The sequence below is a fragment of the Corythoichthys intestinalis genome, chromosome 17 (assembly GCF_030265065.1).
Source record: "Corythoichthys intestinalis isolate RoL2023-P3 chromosome 17, ASM3026506v1, whole genome shotgun sequence".
NCBI classification, from domain to species: domain Eukaryota; kingdom Metazoa; phylum Chordata; class Actinopteri; order Syngnathiformes; family Syngnathidae; genus Corythoichthys; species Corythoichthys intestinalis.
Window position 1 is genome coordinate 32,156,203 of NC_080411.1, and position 21,458 is coordinate 32,177,660.

Sequence of the window (21,458 nt, forward strand, 5' to 3'; positions counted from 1 at the left end):
ATGCTATTTTTTATGTCCCGAAAATGCATGGAGAAATCCCTTGCTTGCAGCTGTAAGGCTCACCTCTCCTCCACCGGTTGTTGCTCAGTGTCAGTGAGACAGCTGTGCTACATGATGGCTGATGACTTTTTCCACCATTGAAGAAAACGAAATCGCTGGTAAGGGAATACTTCGGCTTCAGATATGTGACATACGGCCGTGGCTTAGAGGAGGGCCAACAGACATGTAAAACATGTTTGTGGAGGGTGGGTGCTGAGGAGTCGATATCTTTAATATGATTTCACATTCATACAAAATTAAAGGTAGGTACATACTGTCATGAATGTTTTCCACAAGCTAAAAGAATTAACTACAGCGTGTTTAGCGTGTCTAGCGGTGGTAAAACGTGTTTTTTCTCTCTCTGGCAACTGTTTGTGTTGAGAAAAAGCGTGTGTATAATGTAAACATGATACGAGTCATACACACGTGCTTTTTATGGTAAATAATTTAATTATTTTTGTTCTGATGGTAATAATGTTGAGCTGTGGCTGTGGGTTTAGGCTCACCTAAAGGACTGCATTTATTTTAATTTTAATTAGATTACTTTTTTTTCTCCATTTTAACTTAACATTACACTTATGTTCCAATTTGCTAATACAGTATGTTTTGAAAAATAAAAATGGAATGGAAATTTTTTGTTTTGTTTTTTTGTTTTTAAACCAGTTATCTCAGTAACATATTTTAGAGCTGTAAGTGCAATACCGTGAAGCTTAAGGTTGTCATACCTTCAAAATATAATACCGGCAACATGCCTACAATCAACACGCACATGTGCCGAGTGCACGCAGCAGACGCACTCACAAATGTATGCTCGCTCGGGCCAATAAATCACAGCCGGGAAAATTACCGCTCTAATTTTGATTTACCGTGCAATTAATTGAGTTATGAGTAAGCCTGTCGCAATATGCAATTGCGTTTGTGATTTTCAGTAACGATTCAGCTAGGCTTTTCCCCCCCAAGAATTTTTAAGCCAACATGTGCTCCAATTCTGGAATGACCATTTACCCATTTTTGTTGTTTAAACCACATGATGGATAATCACAAGTAAGCCAGGCTTTTTGCCGTTTTGTTTTAGCAGGGTGGGGACTAAATTGGTGTGAAGTGGAATTGGAACTTTTAACCATACCAAAGCACATTTATGCAACAAAATAATTAACCATACCAAAGCACATTTATGCAACAAAATAAATCAATAAATATAATAATTAAGCGCTTTTGGAAGCTTACTCTGTTTCCCATGAATGAAATAGCAAATTCTAAAGAAAGTGTTTGGCTTCCTGTAGAAAATAATCATTTCTACTGCAACACATAACCTTCAATGGAGCTCCTGTCTAGAAATGCACACACTCACATAATGAGAGTTTTTGTTCTGCCAACCGTACTGAAGAGGAAGCTTTATCTGCAACGCGAGCAGGTCGTCATGCGGCATCACAGTAACTCATGTGACTTAGTGACAACCTTAACAGCAATAAAGAACTCGATGACATTCTGTTCAGACACTGTACCATTGAGGAGCTTATCCTGGTCTCCATTCAGCCACATTCTTTTCTATTTGCCCTTTATATTCAGCCTTGATTTAAGATTTCCCCTACAATAGATAACATCCTTTTTAGGGCTTACAATCACAATCCAATTTCAAAGCACACTCTCTTGTATGACAATTTACAGTTTGAATGGGAGTTTGTGTCATATGACTTTATGTGTGTGGTTTCTCTATAAAAAGAAATGAGACAACTTTACTATCCAACAATACCTTAAGCGCTGATTAGCGTAACCGCTAACTAGTTTAGCGCTCCGTGCTAAGAAGTAACGTCTCAATACAATTGGCTTCATTTACTCACCTTTGATGGAGGCACACTGGCTCTAACAACACAAAAGACAATCTAACTCTCGACACTTCTTAATACAGTTCTATGGATTCAGCAACTAAGCCTAAGTGTAGCAGTGAACGCTTTCTCTTTTGCAGTCACCACTGGCACGTGCACAGCCTCACATTACACACAAACAAGGACCCAAACGGGACTGCTCATAGCTGCCGGCAAAAATCGATTATTTAATTCGTTGGGAACTAATTTATTATTAGATTTTAATCAATTTTTGCAGCCTTAAACCGTTTTTATTAGATGGCAGAGAAATTTCACAATGACATTGAACAACAATGAACATTAACCGTCAGCCCTTTTCAGTTAAAATTGCCTGGATGTTAATAGCCGTCCCTGGCAGCCAATGAGTTACGCATTCACTGATAAACTCACCCTATAGTAGAGGTTCTTGGCCAGGGTGTGCACCAACACAATCTTGCCAGTGGCGGCAGAACCATACAGACACACGGAAGCATAGAAGTGGGTGTACCAGAACATGGAGCGGCCCAGCAGCGTCACCAGCACGGCCACAATCAGAACTGACAGGAGGGCCACCAACCAGCTGAGCAATGCCACACCTGTGGCGCACGCCAGATTCGCAACATAGTGCCAACCTGCGGCAGATAGACGGAATTCATGAAAATATTCCATGTGTTAAGTAGTCGTCGATCGCCGTCAATAGCGGTGACTGCTGAAAGCATTAACGCTAGGGATGTCAAGATCCGATCATGTAATTTTTTCAGGATCGGAATCGGAAAAGGTTTTTCATTTGAAAAAATGTTGTTGTTTTTTGCTTCATACTCATACAGCCTCTCACCTCCTTCCTGCTAGCGAAGCAGTGCGGTCAAACTTGTTTTTTTTCTTGGTCATCAGCTGGTGTTTGGTACTTAAATTTAATGATGATTTACAGGTTTGTAGCTTTGATCTTGCAAGAGAAAGTGCGGTAGCTTTACGATCAAAGGCACAATTATGTCAATCATCGTTTAGTTTGTTACACACCAGTCTATGGCAACTCATTCAAGTGAGAGGCTGTTCTCAGCAATGTGAGGGAATTTGAGTGGAGCCACTCAGCATTTTTCTACGTTATTTTTGTTTTAAAAAAAATTCACATTATGAAGGCGGCAGGTGGGACAGTGGTTAGCACATCCACCTCAAAGTTATATAGATATATTGCAAAGGTAATTTTTTCCAATATCATTCAGGCCTAATTTACAGCGGTACCTCTACATACAAAGTTAATTCGTTCCAGGACCTTGTTTGTAAGTCGAAATAAGTCCCATAAGTCCCATACGAATATATTATAATTCCATTAATTCGTTCCACAGCCCGAAAACCTACACTAAATGCTTAATCAATACTGCTGTTACTATTGAAAATAGCAATTACAAATAGCAAAACAGATGATTTATGAATAAAAATTTGAACAATAATATAATAATACTACTACTAATAATAATACCTGTACTAATGTAAGAAATCGGGTTCTAATGTGGCGGATTTATTTTGCATGGTGTACCTGAACGCGCCGTGTGCCTGACAACAGAGTGAGAGAGAGTGCAGTTGAGATAATACTTTCTTCTAACGTCCTGTTGTTGCTGCCATCAACTGCTGCAGACAGTTGGCGTGTTGTGTTGCACAAGTTCTGAAATAAATGATTAAAAACCTGACGAAGCTGGCGAGCTCTTTGGCAATGGTACCACAAAAATAATTGTCACCTTAACTTATAAAGAATGGCGACCCGAGTAGGAAGAGTATTGTCAAGCAGTTCACGCTCATACTTTACTATCATTTACATCTTCATTTTAGTGGTAAGCCTGACGTTTTTACTTTTTTCACCACCTGCTTTAACATTCTTGGAACCCATGTTGATTTCTCTCACAAGAAAATCCGCTGTGCGGGAAAACAAAATTGAGATGCTGTCATAAATCGTCGTATTTCGAGCATTTCGTCGGATGTAGAAACAAATGGCGAATCAAATTTTAAGTCGGATGTCGAAAAGATCATTTGTCTAAGCGATCGTAAGTTGAAGTACCACTGTATATATATACAGTGCCTTGCAGAAGTATTCGGCCCCCTTGAACTTTGCAACCTTTTGCCACATTTCAGGCTTCAAACATAAAGATATAAAATTTTAATTTTTTGTCAAGAATCAACAACAAGTAGGACACAATCGTGAAGTGGAACAAAATTTATTGGATAATTTAAACTTTTTTAACAAATAAAAAAACTGAAAAGTGGGGCGTGCAATATTATTCGGCCCCCTTGCGTTAATACTTTGTAGCGCCACCTTTTGCTCCAATTACAGCTGCAAGTCACTTGGGGTATGTTTCTATCAGTTTTGCACATCGAGAGACTGACATTCTTGCCCATTCTTCCTTGCAAAACAGCTCAAGCTCAGTGAGGTTGGATGGAGAGTGTTTGTGAACAGCAGTCTTCAGCTCTTTCCACAGATTCTCGATTGGATTCAGGTCTGGACTTTGACTTGGCCATTCTAACACCTGGATACGTTTATTTTTGAACCATTCCATTGTAGATTTGGCTTTATGTTTTGGATCATTGTCCTATTGGAAGATAAATCTCCGTCCCAGTCTCAGGTCTTGTGCAGATACCAAAAGGTTTTCTTCCAGAATGTTCCTGTATTTGGCTGCATCCATCTTCCCGTCAATTTTAACCATCTTCCCTGTCCCTGCTGAAGAAAAGCAGGCCTAAACCATGATGCTGCCACCACCATTTTTGACAGTGGGGATGGTGTGTTCAGGGTGATGAGCTGTGTTGCTTTTACGCCAAACATATCGTTTTCCATTGTGGCCAAAAAGTTCAATTTTGGTTTCATCTGACCAGAGCACCTTCTTCCACATGTTTGGTGTGTCTCCTAGGTGGCTTGTGGCAAACTTTAAATGAGACTTTTTATGGATATCTTTGAGAAATGGCTTTCTTCTTGCCACTCTTCCATAAAGGCCAGATTTGTGCAGTGTACGACTGATTGTTGTCCTATGGACAGACTCTCCCACCTCAGCTGTAGATCTCTGCAGTTCATCCAGAGTGATCATGGGCCTCTTGGCTGCATCTCTGATCAGTTTTCTCCTTGTTTGAGAAGAAAGTTTGGAAGGACGGCCGGGTCTTGGTAGATTTGCAGTGGTCTGATGCTCCTTCCATTTCAATATGATGGCTTGCACAGTGCTCCTTGAGATGTTTAAAGCTTGGGAAATCTTTTTGTATCCAAATCCGGCTTGAAACTTCTCCACAACAGTATCTCGGACCTGCCTGGTGTGTTCCTTGGTTTTCATAATGCTCTCTGCACTTTAAACAGAACCCTGAGACTATCACAGAGCAGGTGCATTTATACGGAAACTTGAATACACAAAGGTGGATTCTATTGATCATCATCGGTCATTTAGGACAACATTGGATCATTCAGAGATCCCCACTGAACTTCTGGAGTGAGTTTGCTGCACTGAAAGTAAAGGGGCCGAATAATATTGCACGCCCCACTTTTCAGTTTTTTATTTGTTAAAAAAGTTTAAATTATCCAATAAATGTTGTTCCACTTCACGATTGTGTCCCACTTGTTGTTGATTCTTGACAAAAAAATTAAATTTCATATCTTTATGTTTGAAGCCTGAAATGTGGCGAAAGGTTGCAAGATTCAAGGGGGCCGAATACTTTTGCAAGGCACTGTATGTATATATATATATGTATATATTAGCTTTTTAAGGGCTAAAGCGTAACAAAATAATCCAGAAATACAATGGCATTTCCAAAAGATACATAAATATATATGTTTCATACTCAGTAAAACTCCCAGAAACAGCGGAAGAGGAAACACTGTGAAAAGTACAGTACTGTAACCTGTTGGAACATGTTACAGTACTGTATAGTTACAATGCACAGTTACATGTTTTGTCAAAAAAAAAATCTAAAAAATCCAGTATCAGATCGGGACTCGGTATCGGCAGATTTTCATAATCAGGTGACTCTGGTGCAAAAATACGTGATTGGGAGATCCCTTGTTAATACCATATTTTCCAGACAATAAGGCACACTTTATTTCATACTTTGCCTGAGGCTGTGACCCATATAATGGTAAAATATCGAATTTGACATCTTTTGAAATTTTCAACTGGCTGACCATGTAGTAAACATTGCCCACAACCAGCCATGAAAGGGCATTCATGGCTTGTGATTAAAAAGCCAAGAGACATTAGCGCTCTTACAGTATTGACTAGATTTGCATCTAACCTAACCAGTATAATATTGGTTAGAAAGGATAATTGATTTGGAGCTGTTTGATTTAATTACTGACATTCAATTTATGTTTTCAATTTTTTCTTTAAATTAAAAATGCCTCAAATACAGTAGGCCTCAGCAGTGCATCCTATTGTATTGTACTTAATTAGTGGCTATCTCGTGCATTCCTACTATAATTCTAACAATAGCTTCTGCAAACAAGTATGCGAACATTGTTTAATCTAAATAAGCAGGCTGAAGTCATATTCGTCCTGACTGTTCTTGACAAGCGTTCAGAGGGAGTTTAAACTACAACAAGTAGCGAGATAAATCTGGATCGTCTTAAATTAGCTCTGGAGCAAGATTAAGGAAGATATGTGGCGTGAATGAAAAACAGAAGATACACAATACATTTTCAAGGCTAGCTGGACAACAACTTTGTCACTAGAAACTAGTAGCCAAAGCAGGGAATCAGCAACAGCTAAGATAAGCTAACAGGACCGTCCGTGAGCAGAGTATTAGCCAAAACCGTGAGTAAAAGTCTGTGTTAGGCATGTGCCGATTACCGGTTTCAAGGTATACTTAAGTATGAAAACGTCAAGGTTTCAAAACCACAATAATTTTTCGTCATACCGTCCATAAGGTATTAGCTATTTTTTATGTCCCAAAAATTCATGGAGAAATCCCTCACTTGCAACTTTAAGGCTCAACCCTCACCAACCGGTTGTTGCTCAGTGTCAATGAGTCAGCTGTACTACACGATGTCTGAATGGTGAAACTCCTGAACTTCGTCCCCCATCGAACAAAACAAAATCGCAGGTATGGGAATATTTCGGCTGCAGAAAAGTTACAGACGGCCGCGGCTTAGAGGAGGAGGGCTAACCGACATGAAAAACGTTTGCGGAGGGTGGCTGCCGGGGAGGGGATACCTCCAATAGGATTTCGCGTTTATACAAAATTAAAGGTTAGTTAACACTGTCATGAACGTTTCCCACGAGCAAAGAGTGTTAACTCCAGCGTGTTTAGTGCATCTAGCGGTGGTAAAACGTGGTGTTTTTTTTTTCCTCTGCCAAATGTCTGTCTTGAGAAGGAGTGTGTGTATAATGTCAACATGATACGAGTCATACACATGTGCTTTTTCTGGAAAATAATTATTTTTGTTCTGATGGTAATTATGTTGAGCACTGGCTGTGGATTTAGGCTCTCCTAAAGGAATGCATTTATTTTAATTTTACTTAGAATATATACAGTGGGGCAAATAAGTATTTAGTCAACCATTAATTGTGAAAGTTCTCCCACTTGAAAATATTACAGAGGCCTGTAATTGTCAACAGGGGTAAACCTCAACCATTAGAGACAAATTGTGGAGGAAAAAAAAAAAAAACAGAAAATTGCTGGTATTTTGGCCCATTCTTCCATGCAGATCTCCTCTAGAGCAGTGATGTTTTGGGGCTGTCGTTGGGCAATACGGACTTTCAACTCCCTCCAGAACTTTTCGATGGGGTTGAGATCTGGAAACTGGCTAGGCCATTCCAGGACCTTGAAATGCTTCCTACAAAGCCACTCCTTTGTTGCCCTGGCTGTGTGTTTGGGATAATTGTCATGCTGAAAGACCCAGCCACGTCTCATCTTCAATGCCCTTGCTGATGGAAGGAGATTTTCCCTCAAAATCTCTCGAGACATGGCCCCATTCATTCTTTCCTTTACACAGATCAGTCGTCCTGGTCCCTTTGCAGAAAAACGGCCCCAAAGCATGATGTTTCCACCCCCATGCTTCACAGTGGGTATGGTGTTCTTCGAATGCAATTCAGTATTCTTTCTCCTCCACACACGAATACCTGTGTTTCTACCAAAAAGTTTTATTTTGGTTTCATCTGACCACAACAGATTCTCTCAGTCCTCTTCAGGATCATCCAAATGCTCTCTAGCGAACCGCAGACGGGCCTGGACGTGTACTTTCTTCAGCAGGGGGACACGTCTGACACTGCAGGATTTGAGTCCCTGGCGGCGCATTGTGTTACTGATAGTAGCCTTTGTTACTGTGGTCCCAGCTCTCTATAGGTCATTCACTAGGTCCCCCCGTGTGGTTCTGGGATTTTTGCTCACAGTTCTTGTTATCATTTTGACGCCACGGGGGGAGATCTGACATGGAGCCCCAGATCGAGGGAGATTATCAGTGGTCTTGTATGTCTTCCATTTTCTAATAATTGCTCCCACAGTTGATTTCTTTACACCAAGTGTTTTACCTATTGCAGATTCAGTCTTCCCAGCCTGGTGCAGGTCTACAATTTTGCTTCTGGTGTCCTTCGACAGCTCTCGTCTTGGCCATAGTGGAGTTTGGAGTGTGACTGACCGAGCTTGTGGATAGGTGTCTTTTATACCAATAATGAGTTAAAACAGGTGCCATTATTACAGGTAACGAGTGGAGCCACTTTAGAACTCGTTAGAAGAAGTTAGACCTCTTTGATAGCCAGAAATCTTGCTTGTTTTTAGGTGACCAAATACTTATTTTCCACTCTAATTTGGAAATAAATACTTTAAAAATCAAACAATGTGATTTTCTGGTTTTTTTCCCACATTCTGTCTCTCATGGTTGAGGTTTACCCATGTTGACAAATACAGGCCTCTCTAATCTTTTCAAGTAGGAGAACTTGCACAATTGGTGGTTGACTAAATACTTATTTGCCTCACTGTATATAGATATTTGTTTTTTAAAAAAAATATTTTAACTTAACTAGGGCTGTCAAAATTATCGCGTTAACGCGCGGTAATTAATTTTTTCAATTAATCACGTTAAAATATTTGACGCAATTAACGCACATGTCCCGCTCAGACAGTATTCTGCCTTTTGGTAAGTTTTACAGCAAGGTTTTTTGTGCTGTCTAACAGCGAACTCTTGTGGTCGCTTTGCGACATGGTTTATTGCTTTCTTGCCAGTTCAATATGGCTGCACAACGTCTCGGGCTGACGCCTACGTTATAATGTTGTGCTTATATGATCCTTGGACAAGATTTGTCCGTAAGTATGGTTGTTGTAAAGAATGTACATATTATGTTAGTAAGCGAAATGTTATATTTTTTGTATGAGACACTTTTTGTTTATGTTTAGTGAACCTGTATAGCGTGCTAAGCTAACGTTGTTGCTAATGCAATGCTTGTGTACTTTTTTTTTTTTGTAGTTTCACTACGGTCCAAAGAGGACAGTGGTTTGAGGCCATTTTATTAATAAATCAGATGAAAAAGGAAGAAGTCTGATTACTAAGGCGTCGTTCACTAGCTGTCTAGCTTTGGAAAAAGTAGACGCTTCGGAGTGAGGACAGCATAGACAGATTTAAATGACAGTAGAGTGAAATGCCCACTACAGTCCTTATGTACCGTATGTTGAATGTAGAGCTGAAACGAATACTCGAGCAACTCGAGTAACTCGAGTTTAAAAACTGATCCGAGTAGTTTTATTCACCTCGAGTAATCGTTTATTTTGACAGCTCTAAGCATCACGTTTTGCTCGGACTACTTTTAATGCGGGACAACGCGCTGATGTCACGTGCGTAGAGGAAGAAGCAAAAAAAAAAACTTACTGCAGCCGACAACCGCTACAAACGACGCCGACGTTGCTAAATACTAGCCCGCACATGCTACATTAGTTGCAGCTAGCGTCTGGTAAGTCTCATAGAGATCACATGTATGTTGAACTAGATGCGCAATGACAGACTAGGCCGCGTCTGGGCAGCGTTAGCAAACAGCCGCCATCTTAAAGCAGTAGAGCGCTAAGCGCTAATAAAAAGCGCTAAGCGCTAATATATAAGGTTAACGTTACTGTCACTACTAGCTCATCTTACGTTAGCCCTGCGGAGGGCTAGGTTTCAATCAATTAAAACCACTTTCGATGCGTGGCTAACGTGTCTTACATACAGGCTTTAACATAACATAGCGTTGTGGAGTGATAAGGGTGTCAAATAAAAACTCAATAATGCTAACTATCAATTTTAGCTCAGTAGTCATTGCTGGATAAAACACCAAGTAGCACTAGTCCCTAATGTGCTCCAATACAGCCTGTATCATACATTTATTTTGAACAGTGCAAAAACTCAAAATCCTATCAGGACCTTAACTAGAACTTAAAAATGGCTTGACACAAATAGAAATTCAATTGAAAAACGTGGGGGAAAATCCTAACTTTTAAGTGATGTGTGTTATCAAGCGTAAAGGCATTTTTAGGTGTGTGTATATATATATATACATACTGGACAAAAAATTAGAATATTGTGTATTCTAATTTTCTGAGACAGTCCAGTATATATATATATATTGTAAATAAGATCTAAAGGTTTTTTGAGTGAAAGCAGTGAATTAGTCTTTTTTTTTTTTTTAATTCTAGTTACATCTGAGATGCAATTGTTCGCTGTTTTCAACAATATACATAAAAAATAAAGACATTGATTGACTGAAAATGATAAAATGTCTTGTTTTCTCATGTAAATCTATAATTGCTCTTCACCTAAAAATATATTTGTTTTATCCGATTACTCGATTAATCGATAGAATTTTCAGTCGATTACTCGATTACTAAAATATTCGATAGCTGCAGCCCTAGTTGAATGTATATATCCATCTTGTGTCTTATCTTTCCATTCCAACAAATTATTTTACAGAATATATATATAATTTACAGAAAAATATGGCATATTTTATAGATGGTTTGAATTGCGATTAATTGCGATTAATTACGATTAATTAATTTTTAAGCTGTAATTAACTCGATTAAAATTTTTAATCGTTTGACAGCCCTAAACTTAACATAATTATGTTTCAATTTGCTCGTATGTTTTGAAAAATAAAAATGCTGTTCAATGGAAATGTATTTTTTTTAAAACCCTGATATCTCAAAGCAACATATTTTAGAGCTGTAACTGCAATACCGTGATACCATGACACCAAATTATTTTTGCTTAAGGTTAAAATACCGTCAGAATATCATACCGGCACATGCCTAGTCTGAGTGCATGAAGTTAAAGTTGAAGAAAACTGATGAAGTGGTCATTATTTAGCTGAACTGCTTCTAGCGTGACTGCGACTTGGTTTTGGCAACTAGTCAGTTCCTTTGAACTGCTATTTTGTCGCAGAAGTTATACTCCTCACTGAGTTTGAGCTACTTGGTGACAAACGGCGGACAACATATATAACATTTATATTCTGGTGCGACTTATCTATAATTTCTTTTTTTGTCTGACGCATTTTTTGACAAGTTCGACTTATATTCCAGAGTGTCACATAGTCCGGAAAGTATGGTACTTTAATACCGCTCCATTAAAGCAAAGTCACATATATTCTTTCTCCGTCTTTTTGTGTGTCGACACATCACACGCCAAGTCCTTCAACAGTATTAATAATAATCACATGCAATTTGAAACCTACCGCGGTGGCGCGGCTGAGAGGCCTTCCTAGCCAGATAGAAGAAGGTTGCCACGGCGACCATGTAGTTGAGGATGGTGCCGACGCGAGCAGGGTACGCCACCACGGCCACGCCCAGCACGTCGAAAAACACCATGTTGCCGTGGCGATACTCTGAAGAGTCAGCCAGCTTCTCCGACATGAGCAGATGCTTGAGGACGGCCAGGATGTTGTCACCTAGCCATGAATACAAATGTCAAACTTGCGTTCTCAGAAAATATGTTTATATATATTTTTTTAAAGCATTTAAAGATTTTCTGGTTTTACTAGAATATAAAGCCTTGAAAATAGACTAAAGCAAGGGATTTTGAGGCCCCCTTAATGGCTATCCTGACTATAAATAAAAGCATTGTCATCTCATCAATCATTAAACACTTTAGAACCCTAGAGACGTCATATACAGTAGTTAAATAAGGCAGCGTGTAGTGGGAAGGCAAATATTTAACTTAAATTGGACTGGTGGACCAGGTCATTTAAAAATTAACGTAATATGAAATAAGGTGTACCTGTCTCTCTGAAGGGTTCTAAAAAACTAATTTAAGACTTTTTTAAGACCATAATGACTAAAATTTAAGACCCATTTCACATCGATACCTGCAAAAAACGTACAAACCATTTGAAGGAAAACTGGAGTCCTGGAATTACTTGCAAGGTATATGAATTTATTCCCAGCTCTTTTACACCGTGATACAAAATGCATAACCTAACCAAAAAAATTCGAACAATCTCTTTTCTGAACCAACATGTTGAACTACAAACGGCATTTGCTGCTGGCAATTTATGACCGCCTTGTGCTTTTCAGATTTACAATGGGATTCCAATACCGTGACATCAAATTTTCCAAATTTTAAAATTTTCTTGCACAGATTTTCTTGCGGTCTGCTTCATACAAGTTTCCCTCCACCGGCTTCAACCAGGTGCTGAAATGTACGTTCTCAATCCACAAATCATTAAATGTGCAATTATGCATGTATGTAACTTCTGTAAATCGGTTCTGCTAAGTTTTCTCGCTATGTCTATGCTAACTAAGGTTTCAACACGCAATTGAGCGCGCACAGCAAAATCTGCTTGTGTTCGATAAATTCCGACCGGGCAGCACTGGTAGTTCTGCTTTGTAGTTAGCGTCCTCAAAAATCAAAACATTTAAAAGTGAGACTGAAATTTATGCATGATCTGAATAAAAGTAATATCACTAGGTTTTTAAGAGCTTTCAAAATTGTGTTTAGGACTTTTGATGAGATTTAAGAATTTTAAACATTTTAAGGTCCTAAATTCAATTTATTGGATTTAAGACTTTTTTTTTTTTTTTAAAGCCTTTTTCAGGCCCTGCGGATACCTGGTGTACAGTACACTACAAAAAGTCCAAAAAAATGTCTTCTAGAGAAGTCAAAAAAGGTATTAGCTGGCAATGAACGATTTAACCTGTTGAGTTAGCTCTGATAGATATTTTTAAAATGCGAAAAAATGCAAAATTCAAAACTGATCTCAGTTTTTCTTTATCATGACAAGATTTTTAATGAAAGGATCATTATTTTGTTAAAAAATATCTAAAAACTATACTTAACACACCATATATGATTGCTTAATGAATTCAGGTATTGACATATAAAGAAATATGAACACAAGAGGCGTGACTGCAAAGTTTACTTAACACAATTAGACCCTCGTGAGTATAGACCCTACTCACATGACGTCACAACCACGCCTCCGCGCCATATTGTCCGTCAACTCGTCGTGTTTACACATTACCGCTACGTAAATTCCTCCTATTATGGCGTGTTTTTCTGCTCGTTAACATTAATAATCAAAATGGTGAAGGCGTGTGTGGCGGTTGGTTGCAGTAACAGAGAAGATAGACGGAGAGACTTGAAGTTCTACCGTATTCCGAGAGACCCGGAGAGGAGAGCGAGATGGACGGCTGCAAATGACGAGAAAACTGGGCACCAAACGATCACCACAGATTATGTAGTAGTCATTTTGTATCTGGTAAGATGCATTTAATATATGTTTAGAGGGTTTTGGGCTGACAACCACAATTAAGATCATTGCGAGGCTAATCGCCGACAACAAAGTTTCAAATTCAAGACGCTTATTTCTTCCACCATCATTATTTTTTGAATAATATTTAGCTGGTACCAAGTGAAAGAAACTGGCCTCGTCTACGGATCATCAGTTAAACAGGTGTGTCCAAAACTTTTGCAAAGGGGGCCAGCTTGGTGTGGTAAAAATGCGGGGGCTACCTTGGCTGATTTACATAGAACAATATATTCAAACAAATTTTAGCAAGCCCTTCTATGTGTCACATTTGCTTTATTATTTTTTTATCCTAATTTCATCAATCTCGTCTTTGTGGCGTTCTCTTTCGACACTCGGGCTCTTGCGAAATACTGCTGCTGTGAAATTAAACTAGCTTCAAGTTGCTGCGTATATCTTCCCTGTAATGATGTACATGTTAGCTTGTCTTGTTTGTTAATATCGCGTCAAATCGAACTCTTTGAAAACAGCGACTTTCTCTTTGCAAATGAGGCAGACACACTTGCTGCGTATTTTATTGAAGAAATAGTCCAATATCTACCTATCCTTGAAGCGTCGGCCATCGCAGTCAACTTCTTTTTTTAGTGATTGTCGCCATTTTAGAAAATTGGATTTAAAGGGTCACACGAGGGTAATGTTGCTTAGAGTGCTGCTGTTAAAGTTTTTCAAACTTTCGTGAGAATATGCCGAGTTTCTGTGGACAAGATAGTTGTAAATCAGGGTAGCAGATGTCAGGCAGAGACGGCGAAGACAGCGGGTCGAAAAATATCGATTTAGGCATCAAATATGGATCTAGCGAATGGATCTACCGAAGCTTTTCCACATAACGCCTTTTATGCAACACATCCAATGAGTTTACAGCGTCTGAAAGCACCGGGGCTTCCATGAATTGCACTATAAATTGCACGACAAATTGAAACCATTGAGAATAGGGATAAACAATGACGGACAATATGGTGGCCGGATACAGCGACACGTCAATGTGTGACGTTGGTGAGTGGGGTCTATAAGCTACACGGAAGATGAATTAATTAACATTTTCACAAAGGATATAACTACTGCAATTATAATTGTGTGCAAACAGTAACATTGTACCCAGGTAGGCTCTGGATCCAAAAAAAAACACAATTTTTAATATCAACATGCAAATTTAGTTTTAGTCAGCATAAAAATGAACTATACAAAAAATGTTCAAATTGTTCAATAATGAGGAATTATTTTCAAAAAAAAGTAAGAGCAAATCATCTGATCCTTTTTCAGTAGCATTAACAGTGATAGATGTCCAAATCATGTGAAAAGGGAGTGGCTAGCAGTTATTGCTCAAAAGGATTAGTCAGCTACACCCGACAATAGCAGCGTTGAGCAATTTTGCCCACCCCTGATGTGGCACTGGAGAGCACGGAGCTCTGTGGGAGACAGTCTTTTTTGTATTTGAGGCACCGCAAGCCTACACGCTTGCGCAACAATGCACTTACTGTTCTCATTGGCACAATTTGCTTAGCTGGAAAGTTGTGCTTTTGGGCTGCCATTGATGACTTTAGATGTTAAATCCATTTGAACAAGTTCAAAGTTCAAGTGAATGTATTACGTTTCGGAGTTTTACAGCTTTCTCTACTTTATAGCACTTCCTCCATGCAAGCCCGAGAAATATTAATGCAGGGTTGCTACAGGTATCAGCAAATCTAATGTAATGCTATTTAATGCCACTTTCACACCACTTTAAACTAATTTAAGGCCCATGCCCGACTGCAGATACAGTGGGGAGAGCAAGTATTTGATACACTGCCGATTTTGATGGTTTTCCCACTTGCAAGACATGTAGAGGTCTGTAATTTGTATCATAAGTTCTCTTCAACTGTGAGGGACGGAATCTAATACAAAAATCCAGAAAATCACATTGTATAATTTTTAAATAATAAATTTGTATTTAACTGCATGAAATAAGTATTTGATACATTACCAACTACTAAATATTTCGGCTCTTAGTTCTTTTTTAAGAACCCCTCCAGTTCTCCACTCATTACTGGAAGTAACTGCACCTGTTTGAACTTGTTACCTGTATAAAAGACACCTGTTCACATGCTCAAACAAACAAACTCCAACCTCTCCACAATGGCCAAGACCAAAGAGCTGTGTAAGGACATCAGGGATAAAATAATAGACCTGCACAAGGCTGGGATGGGCTACAGGAAAATAAGCATTCAGAGAGTGAGAAGGTAACAACTGTTGGAGCGATTATTAGAAAATGGAAGAAGTTCAAGTTGACGGTCAATCTGCCCCCCTTCTGGGGCTCCATGCAAGATCTCACCTCGTGGGGCATCACTGATCATGAGGAAGGTGAGGGATCAGCCCAGAAATACACGGCAGGATCTGGTCAATGACCTGAAGAGAGCTGGAACCACAGTCTCGAAGAAAACCATCGGAAACACATTACGCCGTCATGTATTAAAATCCTACAGCGCACGCAAGGTCCCGCTGCTGAAGCCAGTGCATGTCCAGACACGTCTCAAGTTTGCCACTGACCACCTGGATGATCCAGAGGAGCAATGGGAGAAGGTCATGTGGTCGGATGAGACCAAAATTGAACTTTTTGGTCTAAACTCAGCTCGTCGTGTTTGGAGTAAAAAGAAGGATGAGTACAACCCCAAGAACACCATCCCAACTGTGAAACATGGAGGAGGAAACATCATTTTTTGGGGCTGCTTCTCTGCAAAGGGTACAGGACGACTAGACCATATTGAGGTGAAGATGGATGGGGCTATGTATCGCCAGATCTTGGCTGACAACCTCCTTCCTTCAGTGAGAGCCCTGAAGATGGGTCGTGGCTGGGTCTTCCAGCATGACAACGACTCAAAGCACACATCCAAGGCAACTAAAGAGTGGCTCCGTAAGAAGCATCTTAAGGTCCTGGAGTGGCCTAGCCAGTCACCAGATCTGAACCCGATAGAAAATGTATGGAGGGAGCTGAAAGTCAGTGTTGCCCGGCAGCAGCCCCGAAACCTGAAGGCTCTGGAGAAGATCTGCATGGAGGAGTGGGCCAAAATTCCTGCTGCAGTGAGTGCAAACCTTGTCAAGGCCTACAGGAAACATTTGGTATCTGTAATAGCAAACAAAGGTTTCTGTACCAAATATTAAGTTCGATTTTTGTGATGTATCAAATACTTATTTCATGCAATTAAATGCAAATTTATTATTTAAAAATCATACAACGTGATTTTCTGTTTTTTTTGTATTAGATTCCGTCCCTAAAAGTTGAAAAGAACTTATGATACAAATTACAGACCTCTACATGCTTTGCAAGTGGGAAAACCAGCAAAATCGGCAGTGTATCAAATATTTGTTCTCCCCACTGTAGTTTCACACACTCAATTGAAGAGTTGTCCGAAAATGACTTTTCAACCGATAACCCGATATTGTCCAACTCCAAAAATCTGATACCGATAGCAAACAGATACTGATATATGTGGTCATGGACTTAAAGCAACACTAGGTAACTTTTCAACCTTTATAAAATATTTACAAAACATTTGTGAATATGTCAACTGACAACTAGTTGAATGACACGTCTGTATCGCTTTCACCGGCACTGATTAACTTTGAGGAGGGGGGGCCTAAAACACAAAAAAAACTACGAATGTGCTGACTGCTTTACGGCATATGTCACTTCCCCCTTTCCCCATTATTTATTAAGTCGATGCTAACGCTTTCGCGCGAATTCTGCAAAGATTGCAGCACAACTTTGTCTGAGGAGGAAAAAAAAAAAAAAAAAGGGAGTTTACCCGGGTATACAGAATCAGCATTGGCCCCATTGGACCCCCCTACCCCTCAACCGAATTCGTCAGCGCTGACGAATTCAGGTGTTGTGGGGGGACTAGCCACACTAAGCTAAGCCACACAGTGGCTAAATGTCATATGCTATTGCTTGGTCACAACTGGAAAAAACTGAAAAGTTACCAAGTGATGCTTTAACATACTAAAGCTAATTGTATTGCGATGCCCCTCTGGATACTTTAATAATGATAAATGTAACAACTTCAATGTTTTCCAATAAACATTATGAAAAATATGCTAAAGCTGCTGCCCCCGCGACCCGACCCCGGACTAAGCGGAAGATAATGGATGGATGGATGGAAAAATAAGAGAACAACTTCAACTGAAGTTACGGAAAAAGTGCCTATATTGCACCATTGTTGAAATCAAAACACTCCAAACATTTTTTTTTTTTTTTTTGGATCAAGTGCCAAGAGACAATTCAATTCAATTCTAATCATTTATTTTTTGCGATATGAATGCAAATGGTCTGCTCACATAACAAAATCCCAAGCATCTTAGTTTAGAGACATATAATGGTCAATAAGCATAACTGATGTGCTAAGCTGTGAACAGCCCTTGTACAAAGGCAGACGGCTTTTATATTTACTGTGAAGGGAACATGCATATTGGCCAAAAACAAAAACAGATACGTTATCTGATATCATTTTAAATAGCTTTCATTGGTCGATATTGTCAGCTAACCGATAATATTGGACAACTAAGAAATTATGTTGAAAAAAATAAATAATTTTTTGGGGAACCGTCAACTTTACATAATTTTTTATGCCTCAAATATTTAGTTTGCTTTTTAAGGCCTGAATTTGGACCAAGTTCATTTAATGACTTTTTAATGACCCACATACACGGTAAAACAGTACTCCACTTTCTTTTCTTTCCACTAATCCATGTTTTTCATGCACACAGGAGGTACGGGCGTGTTGTTTAGCATCTGCCTGTGTGTTTTTTTTTTTTTTTTGTTCTGACAGACCGGATTGTCTGCAAGTTGGAGCACAGCAATTCAGGGAGCAGGTACCCTTTGTAATTGTGCATCTTTTAGCACCCCGCATGCAAGATAATGAGACTAGAAACGCGCTGAACAGTGTGAAACAGGCGAGCTTTGCTAGCGAAATTCACGTCAATATGCAGTTTACCCTACAGTATGTTGTAGTCGATTATTCGTTATATGCTAGCATTAGGCTGAGAGATTTTAAAGCCCATATAGTTGGGTTGAACATTTAACATTTTTATATACAATGTTTCATTGTCTTTTGATTGACTGTTCCATTTTTACAAATCACTTTTAACTGGGAGGGGCTTAAAGCATGAAGGGAGGTCTTTTACACGGTCACACTTTGTATATAGTCATAAACGAAGACTTGCCAGTGGCTCGGCAATTATTGATTCAAATGTTCTGCAAACCTGCTCTCTGTATGGAACCTGTGAGGATTCTGTCGGCCGTGTCATACTTTGTATGATAGATGAACCCGTTCTCGATGAAAGCCAAGTCAATGCCTGCAAAAATGAGTAAAATGCATATTTAATTTTTGTTTTATGGCTATAAGTGACAAAATTATGTTCATCAATATTAGATGGAGATCAAGTTAAGGGAAATATATTTTACTAAACAAAATAGCAATTAAGTTGGGCTGTTGCGCACAAGTTATTTAATATTCAAACTAGGCATGTGCCGGTTACCGGTTTCAAAATTTAACGTGGTATGAAAACGTAATGGTTATTGCAGTATTACCTATTTTTTATGTCCCAAAAATGCAGCGAGAAATGGCTTCGACCGGCAGCGCTCACCCCACCCTCTCCGGCAGTTGCTCTGTCCTGTGTCTTGGTGACATTGCTGTCGCTGTCAAAACTACACCTGAGCTTTTTCAAAAACCCTTAAAAAAAGTCTAGTCTAGTATTATAGTGGGATAGTATTTCGGCTACCGTATAGAAACAGACAGCCGCGGCTTAGAGGAGGAAGGACAGCCGACGTGCAGGGAACACCTCCAACATAATTTCACACTTACATGACCATCATCCGTCACTTTACACAAAATTGAAGGTAAGTAAACGCTGTCACGAACGTTTCCCACCAGCTACGAGAGTTCACTCCAGCGTGTTTCGTGTGTCTAGCGATGGTAAAACAAACTCTATAACGTAAGGTTGTTAACGTGACTAGTTAGCATGCCAAGACCTCTAACTAGTTTTCTCGCTATTAGCTTGCATTTGTAAAGTTTTCCGCCATTGTAAACATCTGTTCAAACTAACATTTTCATTATACAGCCTGTGGTGTTTTTTCTCTCTGGCGACTTTCTGTGTTGAGAGAGGGTGTGTGTATAATATGTAAGTAATTATTCAAGCCTCGCTCTCACTCTCCATTAATATTCAACTAATTTATATTAATAGTAGTAGTGATATATTAACCAAGAAAAGGGGTGAACATATATTCCTTACTTGAGCTGTGGCTGTGGGTTTAGTCTATAAGTTCTATTTATTTCAATTTTATTCAAAATATATCATTTTTTTTATTTTATCTTATCAAAAGACCACATTTTAGAGCTATAGTTGCAATACCATGAAACCGTGAAACCACTTTTTTTTTTTTTTTTTTTGCTTAAAGCGGGAAGTTCAGGACTTTTGAAATTAGGCTTACTGTATTTTTCGGACTACAAGTCGCACCTGAGTGTAAGTCGCACCAGCCATAAAATGCCCAACGAAGAGAAAAAAAACATATACAAGTCGCACCGGAGTATAAGTTGCATTTTTGGGGGAAATTTACTTGATAAAATCCAACACATAGAACAGACATGTCATCTTGAAAGGCAATTTAATATAAAAATACAAGAGAGAACAACATTCTGAATAAGTGTACAGTGTACAGTGCATGAACAACGAAATACGAATATACTGTCCTCACCAGGACCCTACGGCTCTGTCCTGGCTATTCAGCGGGCTAAACTCCCAAATGACGATGCTGGATGTCCGTATAATTTGCTGAATCAATTTCGTCCTCAATACCAAACAGGTTTGCATCGATGTAAATAAATGATAATTAGGTGTTTTTACAGCAACGACATGACACAAACGGTTAGCATACGTTCGCTACCTCGATAATAACGTATTACAAGGCTGCCGGGCGCAGCGCATTTGTTCCCGGAAATAATTAGCCCCCTCACGAGCGAAGATGACTGGAAAACAGACGTCTTTGGAGATATTTTTTACGGCGAAAAGGGCACCTGACGAGCCAGAAGAGGAGCCTACAACCTTGAAGACCCACGAACTGCAAAGGAGTGGATTCGTGACCCGTTTGTGAATAAAACGAGTGATTCGAGCATGTTTGTACGACAGGATGATCAGCTTGTAGAGATCGCAAATGACGGCGACCTCAAACGTAAATTTGAAACAACTCAACCGAGATTCTGGATTAAAGTCATGCCGGAATATCCTGGCATCGCTATGAGAGCATTGAAAACCTTGCTACAATTTCCAACATCTTATCTTTGTGAAGCGGGCTTCTTAATTAATACTTAACGTCAAGGCAAAGTCATTAATGGTGAGAGAGCGGTGTGGAGTTGTTGTGTGCAGCTAACATGGCAGGATGTATCTGAGGAGAACTTTTCTACATGTCCTTCCATGATCAAACGTAAATTAATATTCCTTTCTTTAAAGAAAGTTTATAGTGTTTACTTTGGAATCGCTGCATTTGCGGCCATGTTTACCGTTACGCGCATGCGCAGAACCGCATCGTTGCAATTCTTGATAGGTTGCAAAATTTGTCAGAACACCGGTCCGTGAAAAAAAAGACCCAAATAACACCGGTCCGTGGTGCAAAAAAGGTTGGGGACCCCTGTTTTAGTTAGTTGGTGGAGTTGATTTCAACAAATTCCGTTTCGTTTGCAAGTTATTTGTTAGTGTCAGGGCTCCGGAGTGGCTAAACTAGCTTGAGTCAATGGCACCATTATAGCATGCCAAAAAACTACAGGTGCACACATGAAAATCATCGATGACCCATGCAATCAATAGTGTTGGCTATGTTTTA

General features: G+C 39.4%; 1 protein-coding gene across 2 annotated transcripts in view; it reads right to left on the bottom strand.

The window, feature by feature from the left end:
• Window positions 1-21,458, bottom strand: part of LOC130905423 (endoplasmic reticulum metallopeptidase 1) — a 65,844-nt gene that overhangs the window by 23,163 nt on the left and 21,223 nt on the right. For both annotated transcript variants that reach the window (XM_057818810.1, XM_057818812.1), the window contains exons 6-8: window positions 18,845-18,937; window positions 11,543-11,755; window positions 2,295-2,515 (exon numbers count right to left, since the gene is read on the bottom strand). In XM_057818810.1, the coding sequence (XP_057674793.1) occupies window positions 2,295-2,515; window positions 11,543-11,755; window positions 18,845-18,937 (527 nt within the window). The remainder of the gene's footprint in view (window positions 1-2,294; window positions 2,516-11,542; window positions 11,756-18,844; window positions 18,938-21,458) is intronic.